A 20,650-nucleotide genomic window follows, 5' to 3' on the forward strand; every position below is an offset into this window, starting at 1 on the left:
AAACAAGAGAGACAATTTAAATCGAGATCGCTTTAATTCGCCAAGCTTACAAACTAAATTTTAATATATCAATAGCTACCCTAAAACAACGATTGCTTAGAAAAATTATATGTATATATCTATAATAATACTATGATTATTTTTATATTACATGAATGAGATGTCCAAATGCCAGATACAATATATCGAACACATTTTTAAGGTCTATGTGTCACCGGCTGTTTGTATTATTGAAAAAACTGAGGATTGCTGTTCTAATTTCTGCACAATTTTCCTATTTCTAGTTTCTACTGTGCACCCTTTGATTTTTTCAAGTTAATACAAACAACCAGTGTAAACATAATAAGCATGAAGTGTGTGCGAAAAAATATATTAGATGACGATAAAAAAACGTGGACACACTATAAACAGTAATAAAATGAATAGTGCAAAGAATATGATTTTGGAACGGTTTTGTTGGCCTTTATTTGATCTAACTTTGAACTGCAAACAGTGTATTGAGAAACGTATTTCACAATAACAATGTGTGCGCGTTTTAAACTGTGGTACCTATAAAAACAGATGCAGTTCCACCGATTATCTTACATTGGTTCATTGAATTTTGAAATGTAAAAAGCAGCTAGATAAATTTGTGGCTCATATAAATATATTTTTTATCACTTTGTGTCTCCGTTAATGGTGAGTGTTTGAATGAGCTGTTAGGCGAAATAATAACGAAAGTGTGTAAGGAAAAGTTTATTCATGGCTAGAACTGTACAAGAAATTTAAGGCCTGATACCAGCAGGTTGAATATCGTAGTGTCCACGGAATGTACTGTCTGGGAATAACAGTAGGGACCAAGAAAGATTATAGTGATGACAATACTAGACAATGATTAATAAAATTGCATAACCACGTCAAACAAACACTAACCAATTCCGTATTATTCATATAAAATTTTAACAATAATAATTATCTAATGAATTAATAATTAACAAAACATAACAGCTTAACTAAGAACGACAGTCTTTAACTGTTTTATATTTGCAATTTGTTTCGAATAAAAGTGTAGCGTATGCGTGACATTTTTTCTTCGCATTTTAAAATGATGGTAATGTCGGAAAGATGGTCCAGCCATGATTTAACTAAAATTTAACTAGCACGCAAATTGTACAAACCGTACCATCATCAAAATGCTTACCTTAAAATTAATCGCTAATCGTATTGAAGCACATGTCAAAAATAGTTACAAAAGTGCTATATTGCTCTTTAAAAAAACATAAAAATGTCACACATACAAATTTACAATCAGGCATACAAAATTTGTGTATATTTTTGCAAATTCAACCCATTGCCCCTCCCTTAGCGGTCCATGTAGCATGTGAAGATAGCTTGAAGATTAGCAATTGAAGAAAGCACCATAATTTTATAAACAACTGATATAACTTTAAAACAGTTCACTTTAAAATTTTTATTTATTGTTCCTTGACTCGGGCCCATTTAGAATATAAAACTGATTCGAGAAAAAAAGGCATGTTTTTGTTTTGACGATTTGTGCATGTTTACTAGTGTTAAAAAGAAATTTCAAATCAAAAGTATGCACTTTTCTCTGAATTCCTCTCGGTGCCACACCTGAATCATTATCCTAAAAACAAAACGGTAAATTGGCGTTGCTAATGTTTTTGGGAGCGACTTGGGAACGGTTGCTCTCAAAAGTTTATATACGTGTTAACTTTACTTGTTTTAAGGCTAATGGACTCAGGATACTTAAGCTTGAGAAGATCTGCGTGCAGAGTCTTTCAAGCTTTATTCTATTTGGTTGTTAGTTTGTAACGATTATGTACAGGATTTTACTCCTAGTTTTACAATAGTTGAGTTAATTGGTGATCCCGTCAATTCGAAACGATAGTGGTAAACAGTAGTTGTTCGAATTAACAGGATTCTGGACAGAAAACAAAATGTGTATAAAGTTTACATCAACTGTTTTTTATGAAAGACGAGTTATGTGTGGAATTTTCGGTTTCTCCAAACAACAAATGCTGGGACATCGTTGCTAGTTAGTTACAATCAAAAATTCAACAAAGAACTAGCCGTGGATTTACTGTTCATACAACTATGACCTGGATGGTTGTAGATTTAAATGCTATAGTTACTTGAGTATCGATAATAGCGATATGAGCAGCAAAAGCAGTTGACACTTAGTATACGATACCTTCTCCATCAAACTACACAGCACAAACTTAGTCCATGTGAGTTTTTATCTCGGAAGTATCCAGTCGCAAATGTCGCAGCTTTGAGTAGAATACGGAATTCGATGTATGTAAGAATGGAGTGTCTGGAATGCGGCCGAGATAAAAAAACATACAATCTCATCGTCGATCCAGCTATGGCGAGATCGAGGAGGGGCGGGGCCAGTCTCAGACTTCCGCGGACTTGGAGCTGATGCTGGGTGTACGACTATGTAACACTACTTTGTGCCCATTTTTGGTCACAAACCCGTCACTTTCCACCAAAACGGCAGTCTGATGGGCTTCTACCTCCCCATCTCCCTCCCCGGTGATGTCTTCTGTTGATTGCTCAGAAACGGGAGCACCACCACTGCGCTCTCTGTATTTCCGCCACGCGTTTTGGATCAGTCTTGCACAATATTCTTCGCGTTGCCGGAATAACGTTGAACTCACTTGTTCGTAACCAGGTTCGTTTTGTCGTGGTTGCACTTCACTGAGTTCTGCAGTTTCCTCAATTTCGTTGCCTTTTCGGGCAAAAAAGTCTTTAGTTAGCGCGTCTAAGATATCTACACAAAACATGAGGTCACCCTTGCAAATAGGAATGTCCATAGAGTATATTTTGTATTTGTTGGGTTTGTGGATTTGCAAAGGAGGCTCTAACACGTCGAACAAGTCCGAAACTTGATCATAACGGATATACTGTGTGCCATCGGGATCGAACTGCTGCCAAATCTCGTAGTACATATCGTAATCGTCATCGGTCAAACCTTCTTGTACATCTTCCGTAGCTTGCGAGTAATTTTCCAAAATCACAGCGATGTACATGTTGATGACGATGAGAAACGAAATCACGAGATAACTAAGGAGAAATGCGATACCAATCGTTGAATTCCCACAGTTTCCAGTCTCTCCTATCTCATTGTTCGGCAACTTACAGTCCTCTTCATTTATAATACCATCTAACACTCCATCCCAACCTGCAGAAGTTGACATCTACAACACACGGAATTATTTGTGTCGCATTTCACACATCTTTACCTGAAATAGAAGAATCATAGACTGTCCGAACGTCTTGAAGTTGTAGACATCATCCAATCCGCTTTTATCCTTTACGTGCATGAAGAACGACATTCCGAAGATAGCAAAGATGAACATGACCAAGAACAACAATAAACAGATGTTGAACAGTGCAGGCAGTGACATGGCTAATGCGAAAAGCAGTGTACGGATGCCTTTTGCTCCCTTCACCAATCGTAAAACCCTTCCTACTTTTGCTACACGTACTACTCTCAATAATGTCGGTGATACAAAATATTTTTCGATTATATCACTAAGAACCAAACTCAGGATGGAGAATATTACGACCACGGTATCAAATAAGTTCCAGGGCTCCGTAAAATAATGATATCGTAACGCAAAGATTTTCATGAGGCACTCGGTACTAAAAATAACGATGAAAATCATGTTGAGCGAGTCGAGGATCTTCGTAAAGGTTTCTTCTTGTTGATAATGATCCATTGTCATTGTTAGCATGTTCAGTCCAATAAACAACATGATTATCATATCGAACTTTTTGTCTGATACTATTTCGAAAACGATAGCTTGTGGTCTCCACTAAGAAAAACAGAACGTTTTTTAAGGGGCGATAAAAATAAAGACTCACCCTTGGTCTCGGAATTGCTTTCATCGGTTTCTTAGATCCCATTTTCTTCATAGCGTTGTAGTACTTCTTCTGAGCGTCCGTCATCATGAGAGCAAGTGAATCACCACCCTACAAAAACCGAATTGAAGTCCTCTGAACCACAGTAATAACCACAAACCTTTTTCTTCTGTTCATTAAAATTGTCAATGATGACACCAATAAATAGATTTAGTGTAAAAAACGATCCGAATATTATAAAAAATACGAAATATAAGTACATGTAAATATTAGTTTCTCTTATGGGCTGTTTATTTATCTGCAAAAAAGGTGTTAAATTGGTCAAACAAAACTATGAAACATACATCTCTAGAATCTATGGCGTCATTCATAATTTGAATCCAGCCTTTGAACGTGGCAACCTGAAACAGGCAAAGATACGCTTTCCCGACGTGGTCGAAATTCATCCGAGAATTTTCCCAAGTGTAGTTTTCAGCTATGCACGCGTTATAATCGGGAATAATTTCATAGCTCAGCGTCGTTTTATTCGCATCTACGCACTATTTTCCAATGTTAAAAAGTGTTGAATTTTATTATCAACTTACCTTAAAATATTTACCAGCAAACAACTGTACACCCATTATAGCAAAAATTAACCAAAAGATTAAGCACACTAGCAATACATTGAAGATAGATGGTATGGCTTGAACCAACGCATTTACAACAACCTGAAAGCAAAAGTCTTTGAAAGAACTGGAAGATTTCGTTCTTACCCTCATTCCTTGCATTCGTGACATCGCACGAAGTGGTCTTAGAGCTCGCAAAGTTCTCATAGTTTTAAAAGCTTGAATTCCACCAGCACCACATAAAGAGGCAATAAAGTTAATTAGTGACACCTAAAATCGTTCAAAATTATTTGTTGAAAGCTTCTTCTGACAATACTTACCATAACGATTACAAAGTCTAACCAGCACCATGCATTTGTAAAGTATTTTTGAAACCCTAAAGCTAACCACTTGATTAACATTTCAAAGAAGAATATCACCGTGAATATTCTGTCCATGTAATACAGAATATCCTGTAAGATCGGTCTTTGCTGTAGATAAACATCCTCCAACGCCAGCGCCATACTGCTGAGTAAAATCATCGTAATGACTGCGGTTTCAAAATATTTATTTTCTATAAGACGAAACGTTTTAGAACGGAGATTTCCCCAGCCTTGCCAGAATGGAGAATCCTCATCGCCAGCCAAAAATGGAAACTTTTTGTAACACGTGTCTGGAAAGCAATCAGCGGCGTATTCATCCAAAATAATGTCTTCCGCGTTTGCTACTACGATAATGTCAGTCAGAGGTCTTTCACTGTCGTATCGATCGTCTTCCATTTCTGTAAAAAAATCGTAATTATTGATGACTTTTATTGATTGTAATTAACCATCTTCAATGCCTAGTTCTTCTTTGCTCGCGTCTCTTTTTTCTTCGTGTTCATCCAACATATCAATGCTTCCTTTATGACTGTCTTCTTTAAACCTATTTATGTGGCTTCCATATGATTTATTGCTAATTTCGTCATCATCTAAATGTCCAATGAATCTGTGTTCGAGAATTGAATTTCCCATCGTTTTGCTCTTGTTGATGTTATTTTTACCGCGTTTAGGATCACCTGGAAGGCCGTAAAAAAACGAAGATTTCGAAAGTTTGTACGTACCATGCACTGTTAAATCCATGCCTGTGCCTATTGTTACCTCAAGCCGATCTTTTGGGCTCTTTTTTATCATACCATCCGCCAGAATTTCATCTGTGGATATGTCCAAACCACCATCCCTCACATCTAAAATTATATTATCAATGTAAAATAAGTCACATTAAAAACGATATGTTGGTTTTTGAACAGTTGGAATAAACATAAATTCGTCTAACTAGATCTGTCTCCCTCTGTCGAAAGCAAAAATAAACTGCTTGCTAATTTACGACCTTGTGAGTCAAAGTAACATGTCCACATGCAAACAAAAAGAGAATTTCTATCTGCAAACTAAAATAATTTTTGATAAGTTTTGACCTCTGTTGACTACGTTAGTGTTTCGTATTGCTACTTAAAGTTTTGACAGTAGTGTTATGTGTGACTAACCACTTTAGATGGAGTCGATGAATGTGCAAGAAGTATTGAAGGAACACTTACTAGGAGCAACGCAAACCGTTTTTATTTTGTTAAAATTTCGCCATCTAAAGTCGACATGCGAAATGATAATTTGCTCAAAATAAGCACTACAATTGTATAGCAAGCAAAACCAGCGAGCTATCAGATTGTTGGATAAAAACCTTGGTTCCAACTGTTGGACGGTCCCTCACCTGACGGCTGGTCGGATATTTGGTTGGTGAGCTTGAATCGGACCAGTTTTGCGATATGTAAAACGTTAGTTTTTGTCCACCTGGTAAAACGAGCGATTCTGACAAAGGCCTCTGCTATCTTGTTCGTGTCGTTATCGGCCGTGGGCGCTGACAAACTTGAAGATCCAAAGTTGCTCAAAAGCAAAGCTAAGAAAAGGTTAAGAACCTACAAGAATGTTAACTGAAGAAAAATTTTCTACCACCGATGTGCACGTACCACAAGATTTCCAATAACCACAGTGGCGAGGAAGAATGGAATGCAAGACACATCACCCACTAGCATACAGTCCCACATTGATTCTATCCATTCCCCGCATAACACTCTAAAGACTATCATAAAGGAATGCATAAAATCCGTGAAGTTCCATCTTGGAAGTTCGTGGTCAGGGAAGCGGTCAACATTGTCTACAACAGTCGAGTTAGAAAAGCACAAAAATGATTTTATTACCTGTGTAATTCTTTCCAAATAACTGCATACCCATGACTGCGAAGATAAATATGATAATACACAAGACGAAAGTCAGATTTCCTAACGCCCCCATGGTTCTACCCATGATGGAAATAAGTAAATTTAAAGTCGGCCAAGATTTCGCCAATTTGAAGACTCGTAACTAAAACCCGCAGTTTTATTAAAATCATTAGAAAGTGTTTTTTTACCAATCGAAAAGAACGCAAGACTGACAATCCTTGAACGCCTTCAAGACCAAGTTCTAACAACGACAACGCCACAATTATAAAATCAAAAATATTCCAACCCTCTTGGAAGTAGTATTTTGGACTCATTGCGACTAATTTCATCGTAGCTTCAATCATGAACGTTGCAGTGAAGAACTAAAAATTAAGATTAGATTGGAAATAAGTGGAAGGAAACATACATAATTTCCACTTTTGAGCGCTCTCTCCAAGTCTGGATCCATGTCGTGGTGATCCAAAGCCATGAAGAGTGTGTTCACGACGATGCAGAGAGTAATGAACAATTCGACGAAGGGATCAAACACAATCAGGGCTATGAAGTCCTTGATTGTCACCCAACATTGGCAACAATCCCACACGCAAAAGATATCTATGATTCTTAGTGTATATTCAAGAACACGTTCTTTTACTGTTGGCTCGTCCTCTTCGTTCTCATTAGCTGAGAAATAATAAACAGAAACTGTACGAAATATTAGTATAAATATAATTGACACACTCTTTTTTGGGAAAAGAGGTTTTGTGCAATGCAATAGTGCGACTGCCGTTCTTAACCGCTGGTTAAGTCAGTGTTGTCATCGCCGCTTTTAAAAGCATAAATACGGCGGAAATTTTCTCACGGTACCGTGGGGCAGCAGTTTCCAACCACAAAGCAAACGTTATAATAAAAAAATCTTTTTAAATAATGTAACTACAGCCTAAAATTTGTCTTTAAGCTGTGTTACTATTTGCTGAGAGGCTGAGAACCGCTGGAGTAATGTTGGGCAACACCATCGAAAATTGCTTTCGCAAATTTCGGTTAAGAACAATAAATGCTAATACGTGTTCTAGTAAGTGTTTACTAGAAGCTCATGCCGATAAATAGCAAACTTCGGCTTTAGCCAATACAGCAGTTATGCTTCTAACTAAATGATTTCAACACACAAAATCTAATTAGCTAATGAAGTTGATGAAGTTCACTCCTTAACTGTTTTGGTGTTGATAGCCTGTTTAAACCTTGAAACAATTAAGGGGTAATAGGCATGATGTCTAGCTAGGTAAAAAATTTAAGGGTGCTTTTATACAAAATGGAATAAAAAGTGCCAAACTGATTATTATCAATGTAAAATATGTAGCTTATTTACCTAGTAAAATTTCTTGTTAACATTTCCTCCATTGTACAAATGTAGTAAATATAAATAGGTATTAGTTTGAATGGTCTAGCAACACATGTTATGATGACAAAATGTGCGGTTGCTAGTGTTACTAATCAAGCAAATTGCGATGGTGTGTTGAGGTTTTTGTGGGGAATGTAGTTTTGGGGGTAAAAAAATATAAAAATTACCTCCACGGTCGCTGCCGCCACTCACTGCCGCTTGTTCGATGATGTCGTTCAAGACCATTACATCTAGAAAAACCAAGTTAATTCATATCGTTCGAATTCCATTTTGAAAATTACCTTTCATATCTACAGTTTGCCGCTGATTGCTATCAATGAAAGGATTGTCTAATTGCTTCCCTTTTGAGTCACCGAAATGCCCAGTTGGACCATCCTGTTTCAACAGAGTTAACTTTCTGGTTTCTTTTTGTATAAAACTTACGTAGTCTCCTCTGTGTGTTTTATTTCCCATTTCCATGTAAGGACTAGGTGTCGGACCATTTCTTTTAGATCGGCACCTCAGTTGACTTTCTTTCGTCATTACTTTCCCATTGCTTCCCAAACCGCCTAATAAATCTCCATGAGAAGTGTATGACATCCGTGAAGCATGTGAAGTGTACGATGAATGACGTGATCCTTAAGTTAGTTAGTCAGGTTAATATGATCGCAAAAGCGGTAATTATAGAGAGGGAGTCTCAATAATTACATGTTGTCAGTGAAGTGATGATAAGATACGTACCAAGACTGGCGTAATACATGGGTACGACCATGACGCCGTTTTCTTCGCTCATAGGTGTTACTGCGTTGGAGTCATCGGCGTATGGTAGGTGTTCTTGGGCATCAAGGTAAGTCGACAAGACCAGAGGTTTGCGATCACCAGGAGGAGGCGCCATGCGTCTTGTGTTCCGTAAGGTGAATTGGTGACTTCCTCGGGAACCTCTTCGGAGATTGAAGGGAGACCCAGGCAGACTGAGACTAGCCTGAATATGGAACAAACTCTACACATTGATGACAAAAAACTTCAAACAAAGCACGATACTGTGCCCCAACAAGCTGTGACTCTGTCATTCTTCACGGAGTCACTATTGCTTATTCCAGCCGCAGAAAGCAACCGCTGTGAATAGTGTGACAGCAAGGTTAAGAAAGAAAAGAAACAAGCCAAGCAAAAGTGGAAAATAATAGAAAAAGAGTCTCGACACTATAATTGTCATGATCTTTATTTGTAAGACATTAGTTGAAGTAGTTTGTAAGCAACAATTTACTAATTTCGATCTCTCAATAAATATCAAGACACTTACAGCGCTGACTTTCCGCATCTTGCTGAGATTAGTTGGAATTCTTCTTTGTTCACTCACGGAATCTAATCCTTCCGACCGAATGCTGATTTTCTCCTTGTTGTTATCATCCTGTCCATTGGGCTGGCCGACAAACAACTCGTAACTATGACATGAATAGTCTGATGATGATTTAATGATATCTTGACCCATGTCGCCGTCTGGACCAGGATGATGCGCTGCAGCCTCCAGTGCCGCCGCTCGGGCGTCCGCTCGAGCGTCAGCTCTATCTTGTTTCGCCTTAGCTTTCTCTTCTTGTTCCTAAATAAACACATAAATACATGCATGAAACTGTGTCACCTCATTTACCCTAATCGCATTTGCCTCCGCTTCCTCCTCATCTTGGGCTTTCTTTTGTAGCTCGTCGTACGACATAGCGACGATAGCCAAAATCAAATTAACTAAATAGAACGAACCCAGGAAGATAATGACGATGAAAAAGAGCATGTGCCAAGGTCCGGCCGATCTTAAAACCTAATAGAATTATTAGAGAATGACGACTCTGTGGAGACGGTTACCAGTTGGTATAAATTCTCCCAGTAGTCTTGAGTCATTAGTCTAAAGGCGGAAAGGAAAGCCCAACCAAAACTGTCGAAACTGGTGTAACCATAGTTTGGGTTTCCTCCGTATCCTTGGAGACACATGAATCCGGGTTTACACTGACCCGCTCCTGATGCGTTCCCACACAACGGTCTTTCGCCTTTATCTTCGTCGTAATACCAGTTAGCTACGAATTTCGTATTTAAATATTTATTTGGGGTTGGTAGACGACTTACATTCGTTGCTCATAAATCGCTCCCAATTCTCGGCTGTTAAGTTTCCCCAGGAACCATCTGTGGGGAATTGTTTGATACACTTTTGGGTCAGGACGCCCATATAAATTTGTAAACCTATCAACGCAAAGACGGACAGGGAAAACATTGTTAGAATTATCACATCTCGTAGATTTTTTACAGATTCTATAACAGCTCCAACGATAGTCTTCAAACCTGTTAAAAAAATTGTTAGGTCTCGGTCTAAGGAATTGGAATTTTACCTGGCACTATGGCGACGGTTTTTAGAGCTCGTAGTACCCTAAATGTTCTCAAGGCAGCAAGATTTCCAAGGTCTATACCCATGGTAACATAACTGGAAAATTTCAGACGTTTATCATCCAGTCGTCATGGAGGAGAGTAGCTACTAGTGTTACTAAAAGCTGTTATTATACGACAACAGTTTTACTCGAAATGCAAGAAAATTATTATATAAAACAATCTATGATCTACAAGAGTCTATCTTCTAACTTGAGTCAGAACTAATCTAGTCTAGTGTTTCCGATCTCTAGCTCATTGTAGAATTGTCAAAACGATCAACTACGAAATTTTCTACTCTTATGAATACAATGATAGCATCACAATAAACTCACTTGGAACGTTTTTAATTGCATAAAATTACAAACAATCTTTAAGCCAATGATAAAACGTTACTTAGCTGCGGGGATAAAGTTAAGAAGAACTAAGAAAAATTCCTGATGGTACAATTTTAAGTGAGAATAAAATTATATTTGAACGGTGTAAATGTACGTGTTTTGTCAAATCTTGTTCGTTCTAGCCTATTGTGCATGATTTTGTGCGTCTTCTAGCTTAGTTACAATTTTTATTACTTAAAGTTTTATAAGTGTGGGTGTATCATTGTTTAAAAAAACTCGAACTAATTAATCATTGAAGTCTAGAGAGTACTATCTAAGTCTAAGCTACTCACGCTAAAGCTATGACTACGAAGTCGAGCCAGTTCCATGCATCTCTAAGGTAGGTGAACGGTTGAAGAATAAAACCTCTCGCCATCACCTTCACAGCTGATTCGAACGTGTAGATGCCTGTGAATATCACTCTAAAACCGATAAAGTTATTTCCAATCTAAACTTAGCTTTCATTAAACTTACTCAGTTGATTCTACGGTGGGTGTGGTGGGCATAATCATGAGGATACAATTAACAAGGATTGTGGTGATGATGAAAAGGGAAAATAAAGGATGAACTAGAATATAAATGGCAACTCGACGGATTGGATTGAAGGGATCGAGTACCCACATAGCATTTGTGGCGCTAAATCGGAATATGTCCTTGCCTTTACTAACCACTACAAAAGTCTGAAAGACAGATTGAATGCCGATTCGAATGATATAATCCTTACCCTTTGGTTACTGTAAAAAGGGTCAATGTCTTCGAGTGGTGTACTGGCCAGTTCCGGAGGAAAGCCACCCTGAAAACGCGTTGGAAGCGGCAACCCTTGTTCCAGAGTCGCATCAGGTTGGGGGCCTTCATCTTCGTCCTCGTCCTCATACCGAATCTGTGTACAGAGATGTCAGTCAACATTTTAAAACACCTGTTTTGCCCAGAAATGCACTGCTTGGAGTGGGCCGATATTATTAACAACAGTGTCTTGTGTAAGATTAATGTAAAGTGTGAGCGTCAAGCGATTTATTTTCGTAGAATTTTATCCAGAATTCCAGACGAGCCGCTTTGTAAAATGTCGTGTTAAAAGACGTGAAAAGAAAGAATTTCAACAGAGCGCATGCAAAGAAGTGTGGGGCTAAATGGAATAAAACTAAAAATTTGTGAAACCATCTTGGCCCACCTTCCCCTAGGGAAGTCTTGTGCAGACTGCATAATGCGATTGTGAGTCAGTCGTGTTTGGCACAAACTCATCAAAAGTTCCTCTAACTCTATATTTTTGTTTCGTTGTTATAGAGCGAGCCCTGTTAACTCTGATAATTCGGTTTTCTTTCTCGAACACAATTAGATGCAACGGTTCTTTCGAAATGATTTTTTTTCTTTAAGAAAGCTGGGATGATGGAAAGTTAAAGTAAATTAAAGCGGCGTTCCCTTTCAAGCCGCAACTTTGTTTGATATTATTCGGAAAGCTAAATAAAGCTCAGTTTCTGTGCCGGAAACTTGGTGAAAAAAAGCATAGAGAGTGTAAAAGTTGAGTTGTGTACTGTTTGCCAGTCAGAACTGAAGCGTCAGCTAAGAACTCTATGTCCTAAACTGGATCAACAATAAAATAAAACGAAAGCAGGCCCAGCAAATTCAGTCATTCAACTAATATCAACCATGCTTTAACATGATGGTCCGTGTGTAATGGAATATAAAGACTATTTTTAACCAAAAAAATTGATTAGTTAAAAATAGTGCTCATCATTTATAGATTAAAATATTGTGTTGGTGTAACTCTGTTCTTAGTCAAGTGTGCGATCACTAGTAAAATTTAGTTAATGCACACATTTCCTAATGCAAAAGGTGGAAATGCATTCAACTCTAATCAAGCATTAACAAAATGAAGCATATGCAACTGACGATATGTAGAAAAGAGAGGAAAAGAGGAAACAGTAGTGTGAGCCTGTCTGGTGTTGGTTCCAGCTCTTAATTTTGAAAAATCGTCAGAGGCATTAATTGGCTAAAAAGCAACTCTTTGGAGCATTTTTAATCAGTAAATCTTACATCTTTTTTCTTTTTCCTTCGTCCAAAATTAGTCTGCAATAAAGGTTTATAGTTTAACATCGATAAGCACAACACTGCTTAGCTACACTACATCACAATGATTTTCACTGTGAAATATCATCATGAAGGTTGTCCATAACCCTCATAACAACCTCCACAATATTGTGATGAAATGGACGAAATTTTGGAGACTGTGCAATCAACGATCAAGCGTTTTTTTATTTCTCAAGCATGCCTCTCCAAGCACGGTTTAGTTAAATTCCTGTTTAGCACTCAATGGGGAGATGTGTATCAGCATAAATTCACCAATAATTCAATCCTTGGTCACAATCAAACAGGTGAATTATTCGTGTCGTGTAAATTTTTCTATCGGTGAAATGAAAGTGGAAAAGTTACAAAAAAATCTACCTCTCCTTGAGCTCTTTTCGCTTCGAGGTCCTTCTTCCTAGCATATTCTTCTGTGATTCTAGTCTCGATGACCGCAAGCGACTCACGTGTGAATGGACGGAATAGGCAGCGCTCCTCCTCGGACGATAAGTCAGAGGCCACGGACATTTCTCCTCGCGCCTAGGCCCCCACGATACCCTAGAAACAACAAAAAAAAGCAATAAGCGGCAGCTTGTGACAATCACAAACATAGTCCCAAGTGGTTGCAACAATCTCAATCTAGGGCTTCTATGCAACCTACTATGTATTTGTGACGTCTTTAGATTTCATTCATGGAAGCCTAGAATTCGGTGAAAACATTTCCCGACATACATAAGCTTTTAACGTGGAAGGTCATCCTTTTCCCACACTGTACATCCGCAGTGTAGAGAAAGACGGAACTAAAATTGATTACTTCCATTCTCCTCTCAAGGAGAGTGAGATGGAGAAAATGTAGCAGCAGGGTGGAGTCTACTAAGTTTATCTTTTTCTAGGCTAGAAGCTGATAGGTTGCATTCATACCTTAGACAGAGCTTTGTTTGATAATATTCGTTCATTGTGGTCTAAGATGATGGTGTCAAGTTTCCGGCGAAAATCGATGATAATTTCGGGTGGAAACATGTAGGTGGTAAATATAAATAGAAATAAATCCTTTGTGATATGATAATAATAGGCTCCAAGGACTCTAAAACAATCTAAATGTCATCACGGTTCTTGCAAAAGCTATTATTTTTGCGAAACCAAGGTTCACTTGACGCCAACAGTCTTTGGCTACGTTTCAGGTTTTACTTTTTCACAAAACACGCGACCTTGCTTCTAGATTTGTTCATATCTTCATTAATCTTTTATAAAGCGGAAGATAAATCGTAGCGGAAAAATCAATGCATTTAAATTCCTTGAAAAATGACTCATACCTCTTAAATTTCCCAAGGACTTAATAACAGTTTTGGTGACAATAACGTTTTAATTGCAAGAAAATCGATACAACATAAGCAATTTGCGGTTGCAACATTTATACTCACTCGTAATCAAATCGGGCAACTTTGGGGGCCAAAAACATTACTAACCTGAAAAGAAAAAACAAGTTAGGAACTGTTTGCATCAACTTTAGCAATATCAGTGTTAGTGTGGTGTGTGCGTCGTTGTCATTTGAGTAATTCATGACCTAATCGCAATATTGAGTTCTTGGGATATGAATGAAATTTCTTACGTGTAATTAATGCCGACCGTTCCCAGTGTAATAGCTCGAATTAATGTAATTTGCCCACAACATTTCCCTAATTATATTTGTCTGATCGATTTCCCACAAAACTAATGGTTGGGTTTTTAATATTCACTTTCTAGGAGTCGGCTGCATTTTATGTCAATTTTCACTCAGAGTGGCAAAATAAGAGATGTTTGGAATAAATTCCAAAGTCATATATCTACATAAACTATAAAACCGACCCTCGCTCCGTTATATGAAACACACCCTCTATATCATTATTTATTTATATGGCACAGAAAACTCTGGCGTGCACAAAAATAAGAGTGAATAATGTGAGCATTAGACAATTTTAAAATGAACCACGAAGGGGGCACTACGCCTTTTCACGTATTAAAACACTCAACAGGTTGTTGGTCTGTTGGACCGGAAAAGGCGGAATCACTCAAGCCAATGTTTATTAATTAAATTAAACTTGAATGGAATCGATGTTAAGAGAAAGGGGCTCAAATCCTCTACAAAGAAACAGGTCACAATTAATATCTCAAAATGAATTTCTAGCTTCAGCTCTCTTCATTTAGATGCTAAATTAATTTCATTTCGGTTTTCCAAGGCTCTGAAGAAGTTATTTTTACAGTTCTGACCCAACAACTCCAATTTTGTCGGATCTTTAGGACGTGTAATTCCATTTCACCCCAACTTTCAACGTTGCTTGGATTAGTCATGACTCACATAAAATTCCCCCGTGTACAACGGGAATTGTCAAAAGTAAAAATTCTACAAGAAGCGATATAAATCTAAACTGCCTCTTTGGTTCTAAAAAATCGTTTTTGTGAAAGGAAATCTAAAGTAGGTCATCGGCTGGACCCGACGCCTCCACCATTTTTCCGTGCAGCACGAAACTCCGCAAATCCATACTACTTCTGTTTGTATTATTACAACCCAACGTAAGAAAACAAGTGCAAGTATTTTGAGGTGGTTTCTTAAATATTTAACACAAATCGATTACTTTGAAAAGTGCTAACCGTGACATTAGGAACGTATTATATATTTATAAAGTTCTTCCCAAGTTTCGTTAAAAATCAAGCACATGTATTTATTTTAATCGAACTTAATCAAAACTGTTGGCTATAAATAGAACAGCAAGCTAAATCCAATAAACGTCAATTACTTACTGGTCAAGCCTGGCGTATAATTATACTTCATTAAGTTTAAAATGAATGCTCAGAAACAGTTTTGATTTATTTAAATAAATAGCGCGTTAGTTCGGCTTTTCCCATCAACTAAACAATACCTGAAAAGCGAACTCTCGATTCTGATAAATCAATAAATAAAGTTCCTGGTGACGTTTTTGTCCTGGACTAAAAATACACGCTTCAGTTCATAATTTTAACATTAAATTAATTGTGTCGTACATAATTCATCCTTCGTGATTTTTTAATTTCTATGCTGACGTTACGACCAATGGCTTAATTTTCAATTATATCAGTCAACATTTCGTCTACCAAAATAGAAGGTAATTTCATTCCAATACCATTTCATTACGCTCAGAACAATTGGATTAGTTTTTTCCAAAGCCATGAGATTAAATTGGATTAATTAATTTTCGTAATTGCAACCTCGGCTGGGTGTGCAACATTTAATCAGAAGAACACTTCACTCTTCACAAGCCTCGGAAATTTTCTCACGGAACTGCAAAGCGCTGATTTTTATTGTACAATAAACTGTTTAAGTATTCATTATTTGTTTATTCTGTTTACAAGTTATAAAGAAGCTGTTAAAGGAAATAAAGCGGTTAACCTGTCCAGGACAATTTCTCAGGTTTCTACTAACTCGGCGTTTTCTATGTAGATTTTTATCTTGATATATTTCTGAATAAATGAAACTCAACGATTGCAGAACACGTGTTTCTTATTAGCTTATTAATGTTATCAACCACGAATGCCCTTATATTAACATACACAAATTGGTTTGTTTACGAAATCAAAATGTAATACGAAACCAAACGTACTTGTGTCCAATGAAATCTAATTTCGCTCGAGCATTCCAACTTTTCAAGCTTTTATTTCACCCTACAAGGCGTGTCCACATTTTTTAATAATATTTTGAAACCACAAATTTGGCGTTAAAAAATAACACACCCTAAACCAACATTCAAATTTAAATTTTAATCTTCTCATTTTCTACGTGTGTCAACTGAGATTATAATCCAGGAAGTTTTTTATTAAACTTCATAAAACTCATCGAATAAAGTTAGAATTAATTTACTCGTTCAGAATGTCACCTTTAATTATATTGATTTTTGGTTGCCTGTGATCACTTTATTTGTTAATAACAGAACTAAATTCTACTCGCAATTTATTTCCACGAAAAATTCGCCCGCCTAAAGCGCGATGGAGGATTACTTGGTGATTTATTACTCCGATGTTCATTTCTGAGGATCGGAAAAATATTAAGAGTTTCAAGACAAATTAGGAAAGTTTAAATTGATTGGTGAAGGGTGTTATAAATCCTGTAGGTGTATAATGACAGTATATGATTATTGAACGTAAATATCGGTTTTTTTAAGTGCGCTGAAAAAGTTTCCTCATGGTTGAGTGCTTACAGAACCATAAAATTCATCGCCTTGACTCTATGAGGTCTTGCGATTTTATGTCGAAAGTTGGAACAGCCGAAAAGTGACAACGAGGAAGCCTTTAATAAAAACTACTTGAGCACGGAGAATTTATTTACAGAATTTATTAGAAGGAATGGTAGAGGCGCCTTGAAGATTTTTATTGGTTTTATCAAATTAATTTGACCAGGTTTCAGTGATAAAGGCACCAAAGAGACGAAGTTTTTGAAAGTGCAATTTTGGTGGATGCGCCGGGAATATGTTAACTATTTGAAGAAGTTTAGCTCTGTTGACTTGATAAAGTATGATTATGTTTGAATTTCAAGTAAATTTTCTGTCAGAAAATTAAGGTATTGCTGTCTGTTTGGGGAGTTGAAGGACTGTTGTGGGTAATGAAGAGTGTATTGTGAAAGTGAGTGAAAGTAAAAGGCTAAGACCCACCTGCATTGAGGTCTGTGAGAATAATCACATGGCACTGTTTCTAACATTGAAGATTGGCGAAAGGCGGTTTCATGGACAGCACGAGGACGAGGACGAGCAAGATTTTGAGCACTATATCAGTAACGGCAAACGACAAACGGCAACAACAACAGTGTAAGCACTGCAGAGACGGCAAGAATAAGCGGTTTAAGTGCTAGTTGATAAGTGTGATACAAGCTCGAGAGGGATTGTGAACGAGCCTTACAGTCACCCCTATGCGACAGAGCAAATCGATATTAAATAATGATCCACAAAGTTACCAGCAGATAATCCCAGAACTAAAGCCACTTTACTTACATCAACTTTGTTTATTTTGTATGTATGTCCTTGAAAAATCATGTGGGATGTTAGTCTTCATTTATTGCTAGTTGTGATACACAATGCGGAATCGACGGTAGGCTGGTCGCGACGAACACAGAACACATGCCGAAGACACTCGCGTTCATCGAATCCTGGGGGCATGCCGCATGTCGTGTTGTGTGCAAGGATCACACGCGTCTTCGCGCCCCCAGCACTACTCCAACTTGTGCTGCGTTCGCCATTTCTTCTAGGCTGCGCCGTCCATCTTGTAGACTAGGCTCACTGGGTAGGGACTAGGGAGGATGCGCGGAGGACGACTCCTCCAGTCCTTTCCACCTTCGTTGCTTTTACACCAACTACCACAATCTCAAAGATCTCTGCTATTATTCCCGACTTCACTACAGCGAATCTAGACGTTAAAGGCACTCTTTGCCTTCAATAATCTCTTTGGCGCCTCGAGTTCAAACCTGTGACGCACGTCCTTGCGATTGCGCCTCTTCCAATTATCCTTAACCCTTCTTGCGTTGCGAGACTAGCTGGCGCTGTGACGCCTCTGACGTCAGATGGTCAGTAATGTTGCGGAAAGCGTCGTCATGACGACGGTACCAACTATACTAACGCCAGATCGCCTAACTGACGCTCCTGAAAGTTGAGGCTTGAAATCGATAGCCTCTTGCAGGATTGCCAACACGGACGGTGCCAACTGAACAAGAAAAACAAAAAGAAAAGCGGAAAAGCTTTTTATTGGAATTCACCAGCCAAAAATGATCACCACGGCCTGGCGTGAGCCGGAAAAAATAAAAACAAAGCAGATTTATGTTCGGACGAAGAAACCGCTAACTGTCACAGCGACCTGCGGCTGTGAAAACTCTCTAACCGGAGTTTTCGGGGATTTCCGAGATTTTTGGGAAGATGGCGCGCGTATGTTAAATAATTAAGCGCAGATAATAGAGCTATTTTTTAATCAAAAAAATTCTTCCGTGCTGACCGTAATAATAATAATCACAGGAAATAACAAGATCAGGATGCTCTTATCAAAAAAATGTGTTAAAATTATTTCACTTTTAGTCTCAGTAAAACCATGAATCTCTCGGTGTTATTTCTCGTCGTTTTTTCAAACTTCCTGAGTGAGACTCTGACTATAAGTCTGAGATATGGTAATTACTCATGATTAACTTCAGGTCGCTTATTAATTTTGTAGACGAGGTTTTAGTGAACCGACCTAACATGAATCGAAGTTTTTCTCCAACGAATTTGCAACATTACCGTCGGAAGCGATATTTAGGCTTGAGTAAACGATTTAAGGTAATTCTATCCAAACTTGATACTTTTTAAAAATTGTTTTTAGATTAATAAACGATACCAAGAATGTGTTGCACCTGACGATGCGAAAGGCCACTGCAAACATCTAATTTTCTGTCCGATGGCAGTGCTGAAAAATGCTAAAAATGTTTTAGACTATCTTTGTGTCATTGAAAGAATGTACGGTTGGAATTTTATGCAAATAGTAGTGGTGTGTTTGAATAATTCTGAATAATTTGTAGGCATGTTGGAGTTTGTTGCCCTGACGATATCGCTTTAAGTGGGTTGGCAGGGTCCCAAATAATTTCAGATTTGCCTGGTGGTGGAGACGACTATGACAAAAACGACAATACCACAGGTGGGGAAATTATTCAAATTTTCCGTTGCGTTCATTCTTTTTTCTAGGGTGCGGAATTCCAATTTTGGGAAACCCCCGCGGTAACAATTCCATAGGCCAGCAGTGGCCCTGGATGGCCGCTTTGTACCGTCCGAAAGAACTAGCGCAAGGCTTAGAGCAACAGTTCTGCGGCGGTGCTATCATAACAGAATATCATGTTTTAACAGCGGCTCACTGCACTTTAGGGTAACCAATAAAAAGCCCCTCCAGGCTTTAAAACTAATAATTTTAGCCTGACTCCTGATGAAATCCGCGTCCGCTTAGGCGAATACAATTTCGCGAAACCGAATGAAACCCGCGTTCTCGATTACAACGTAGAATCAATCACGGACCACGAAGAATTCGACAAAGCAACCTATGCTAATGACATTTCAATTATTAAAATGAAAAGACCGACTAGCTTCAATTCGTATATTTGGCCGATCTGTCTTCCTCCGATTGACAGGGAATTCGAAGACGAAGTTGCCATCGTTGCTGGTTGGGGACAGATATATTACGCCGGACCCGTCAGTCAAGTCCTTTTGCATGTCGAAGTTCCAATTTGGAAGCTGGAAAAATGCGTCGCCGCTTTCCTTCAGAGGATCACAGAGAATAATATATGTGCCGCCGGCTATGATGGCGGAAAAGATTCATGTCTGGTAAAAATGAAGCTTTTAGTGTTTTATCGTCTACAATAAGATTTTAGGGCGACTCTGGAGGACCTCTAATGTTTCAACTTGAAAATGGCCGTTGGATTACCATCGGAGTAGTTTCCTGGGGTATTGGGTGTGGAAATAAGGGAAGTCCCGGGATTTACACGAAAGTCAGTAGCTACATTCCGTGGATTATCAAGCACACAATCGCTAAGTAACTGTCTTTTCAAGACGTAGAGTAAATAAAGGCCTTTGAAGTAAACGCGTTGCTTTATTTGGTAACACAAATTAATGTCGAACGTAGCAGAAGCGTTCCTTTCTCCTTCATCGCGTCTAATCCGAGCAATCGATGAAAGGGTCGCACCCTCAAGAATTTTTAACCCGGTTTGAGTGTGTAAATCAACGTCAATGAGTCGCTTTCT

General features: G+C 38.1%; 2 protein-coding genes across 19 annotated transcripts; one reads left to right on the forward strand and one right to left on the reverse strand.

Moving 5' to 3' along the window:
* Window positions 1-722: 722 nt before the first annotated feature.
* On the reverse strand, window positions 723-17,597 carry LOC148167229 (sodium channel protein para-like). 17 transcript variants are annotated; one of them, XM_088046980.1, is made up of 31 exons: window positions 17,559-17,597; window positions 14,322-14,366; window positions 13,282-13,458; window positions 12,874-12,906; window positions 11,567-11,722; window positions 11,317-11,522; window positions 11,136-11,264; window positions 10,432-10,523; window positions 10,172-10,384; window positions 9,914-10,122; window positions 9,705-9,869; window positions 9,417-9,656; window positions 8,801-9,041; window positions 8,504-8,697; window positions 8,362-8,455; window positions 8,248-8,310; window positions 7,109-7,365; window positions 6,891-7,064; window positions 6,682-6,844; window positions 6,451-6,638; window positions 6,195-6,399; window positions 5,554-5,676; window positions 5,281-5,508; window positions 4,793-5,232; window positions 4,620-4,742; window positions 4,452-4,574; window positions 4,212-4,406; window positions 4,028-4,165; window positions 3,871-3,978; window positions 3,246-3,821; window positions 723-3,200 (listed from the first exon to the last, which is right to left on the reverse strand). In XM_088046980.1, exons 3-31 carry the CDS (start codon window positions 13,426-13,428, stop codon window positions 2,397-2,399), a joined length of 6,027 nt encoding a protein of 2,008 aa, XP_087903106.1. In that variant the 5' UTR covers window positions 13,429-13,458; window positions 14,322-14,366; window positions 17,559-17,597; the 3' UTR covers window positions 723-2,396. The 17 variants fall into 17 exon arrangements, with proteins under 17 accessions (XP_087903106.1, XP_087903102.1, XP_087903104.1 ...); XM_088046976.1 differs by having other exon boundaries at window positions 6,165-6,399; XM_088046978.1 differs by having other exon boundaries at window positions 7,109-7,386.
* A 1,328-nt stretch (window positions 17,598-18,925) lies between these two features.
* LOC148167230 (venom protease-like) lies at window positions 18,926-20,490 on the forward strand. 2 transcript variants are annotated; one of them, XM_088047570.1, is made up of 7 exons: window positions 18,926-19,054; window positions 19,099-19,202; window positions 19,246-19,379; window positions 19,442-19,557; window positions 19,605-19,782; window positions 19,829-20,234; window positions 20,282-20,490. In XM_088047570.1, the coding sequence occupies exons 1-7, from the start codon at window positions 18,979-18,981 to the stop codon at window positions 20,444-20,446; spliced, it is 1,179 nt and encodes a 392-aa protein (XP_087903696.1). In that variant the 5' UTR covers window positions 18,926-18,978; the 3' UTR covers window positions 20,447-20,490. The 2 variants fall into 2 exon arrangements, with proteins under 2 accessions (XP_087903696.1, XP_087903697.1); XM_088047571.1 differs by having other exon boundaries at window positions 18,964-19,024; window positions 19,079-19,202.
* The last annotated feature ends 160 nt before the right edge of the window (window positions 20,491-20,650 follow it).

The sequence above is a fragment of the Gnatocerus cornutus genome, chromosome 10, assembly GCF_029298725.1.
Source record: "Gnatocerus cornutus isolate USDA-ARS CGAHR chromosome 10, icGnaCorn1.1, whole genome shotgun sequence".
NCBI lineage: Eukaryota > Metazoa > Arthropoda > Insecta > Coleoptera > Tenebrionidae > Gnatocerus > Gnatocerus cornutus.

Excerpts from the sequence above, each read along its gene's own strand:
- LOC148167229 (XM_088046964.1), bottom strand. The coding sequence starts at position 13,428 with ATGTCCGTGGCCTCTGACTTATCGTCCGAGGAGGAGCGCTGCCTATTC. Across the intron at positions 6,639-6,681 it reads ATTTGGAAAGAATTACACAG|ACAATGTTGACCGCTTCCCT; the intron begins GTAATAAAATCA and ends CGACTGTTGTAG. Across the intron at positions 3,979-4,027 it reads TTAATGAACAGAAGAAAAAG|GGTGGTGATTCACTTGCTCT; the intron begins GTTTGTGGTTAT and ends CGGTTTTTGTAG.
- LOC148167230 (XM_088047570.1), top strand. The coding sequence starts at position 18,979 with ATGAATCTCTCGGTGTTATTTCTCGTCGTTTTTTCAAACTTCCTGAGT. Across the intron at positions 19,203-19,245 it reads GCTTGAGTAAACGATTTAAG|ATTAATAAACGATACCAAGA; the intron begins GTAATTCTATCC and ends AATTGTTTTTAG. Across the intron at positions 19,558-19,604 it reads CAAAAACGACAATACCACAG|GGTGCGGAATTCCAATTTTG; the intron begins GTGGGGAAATTA and ends TCTTTTTTCTAG.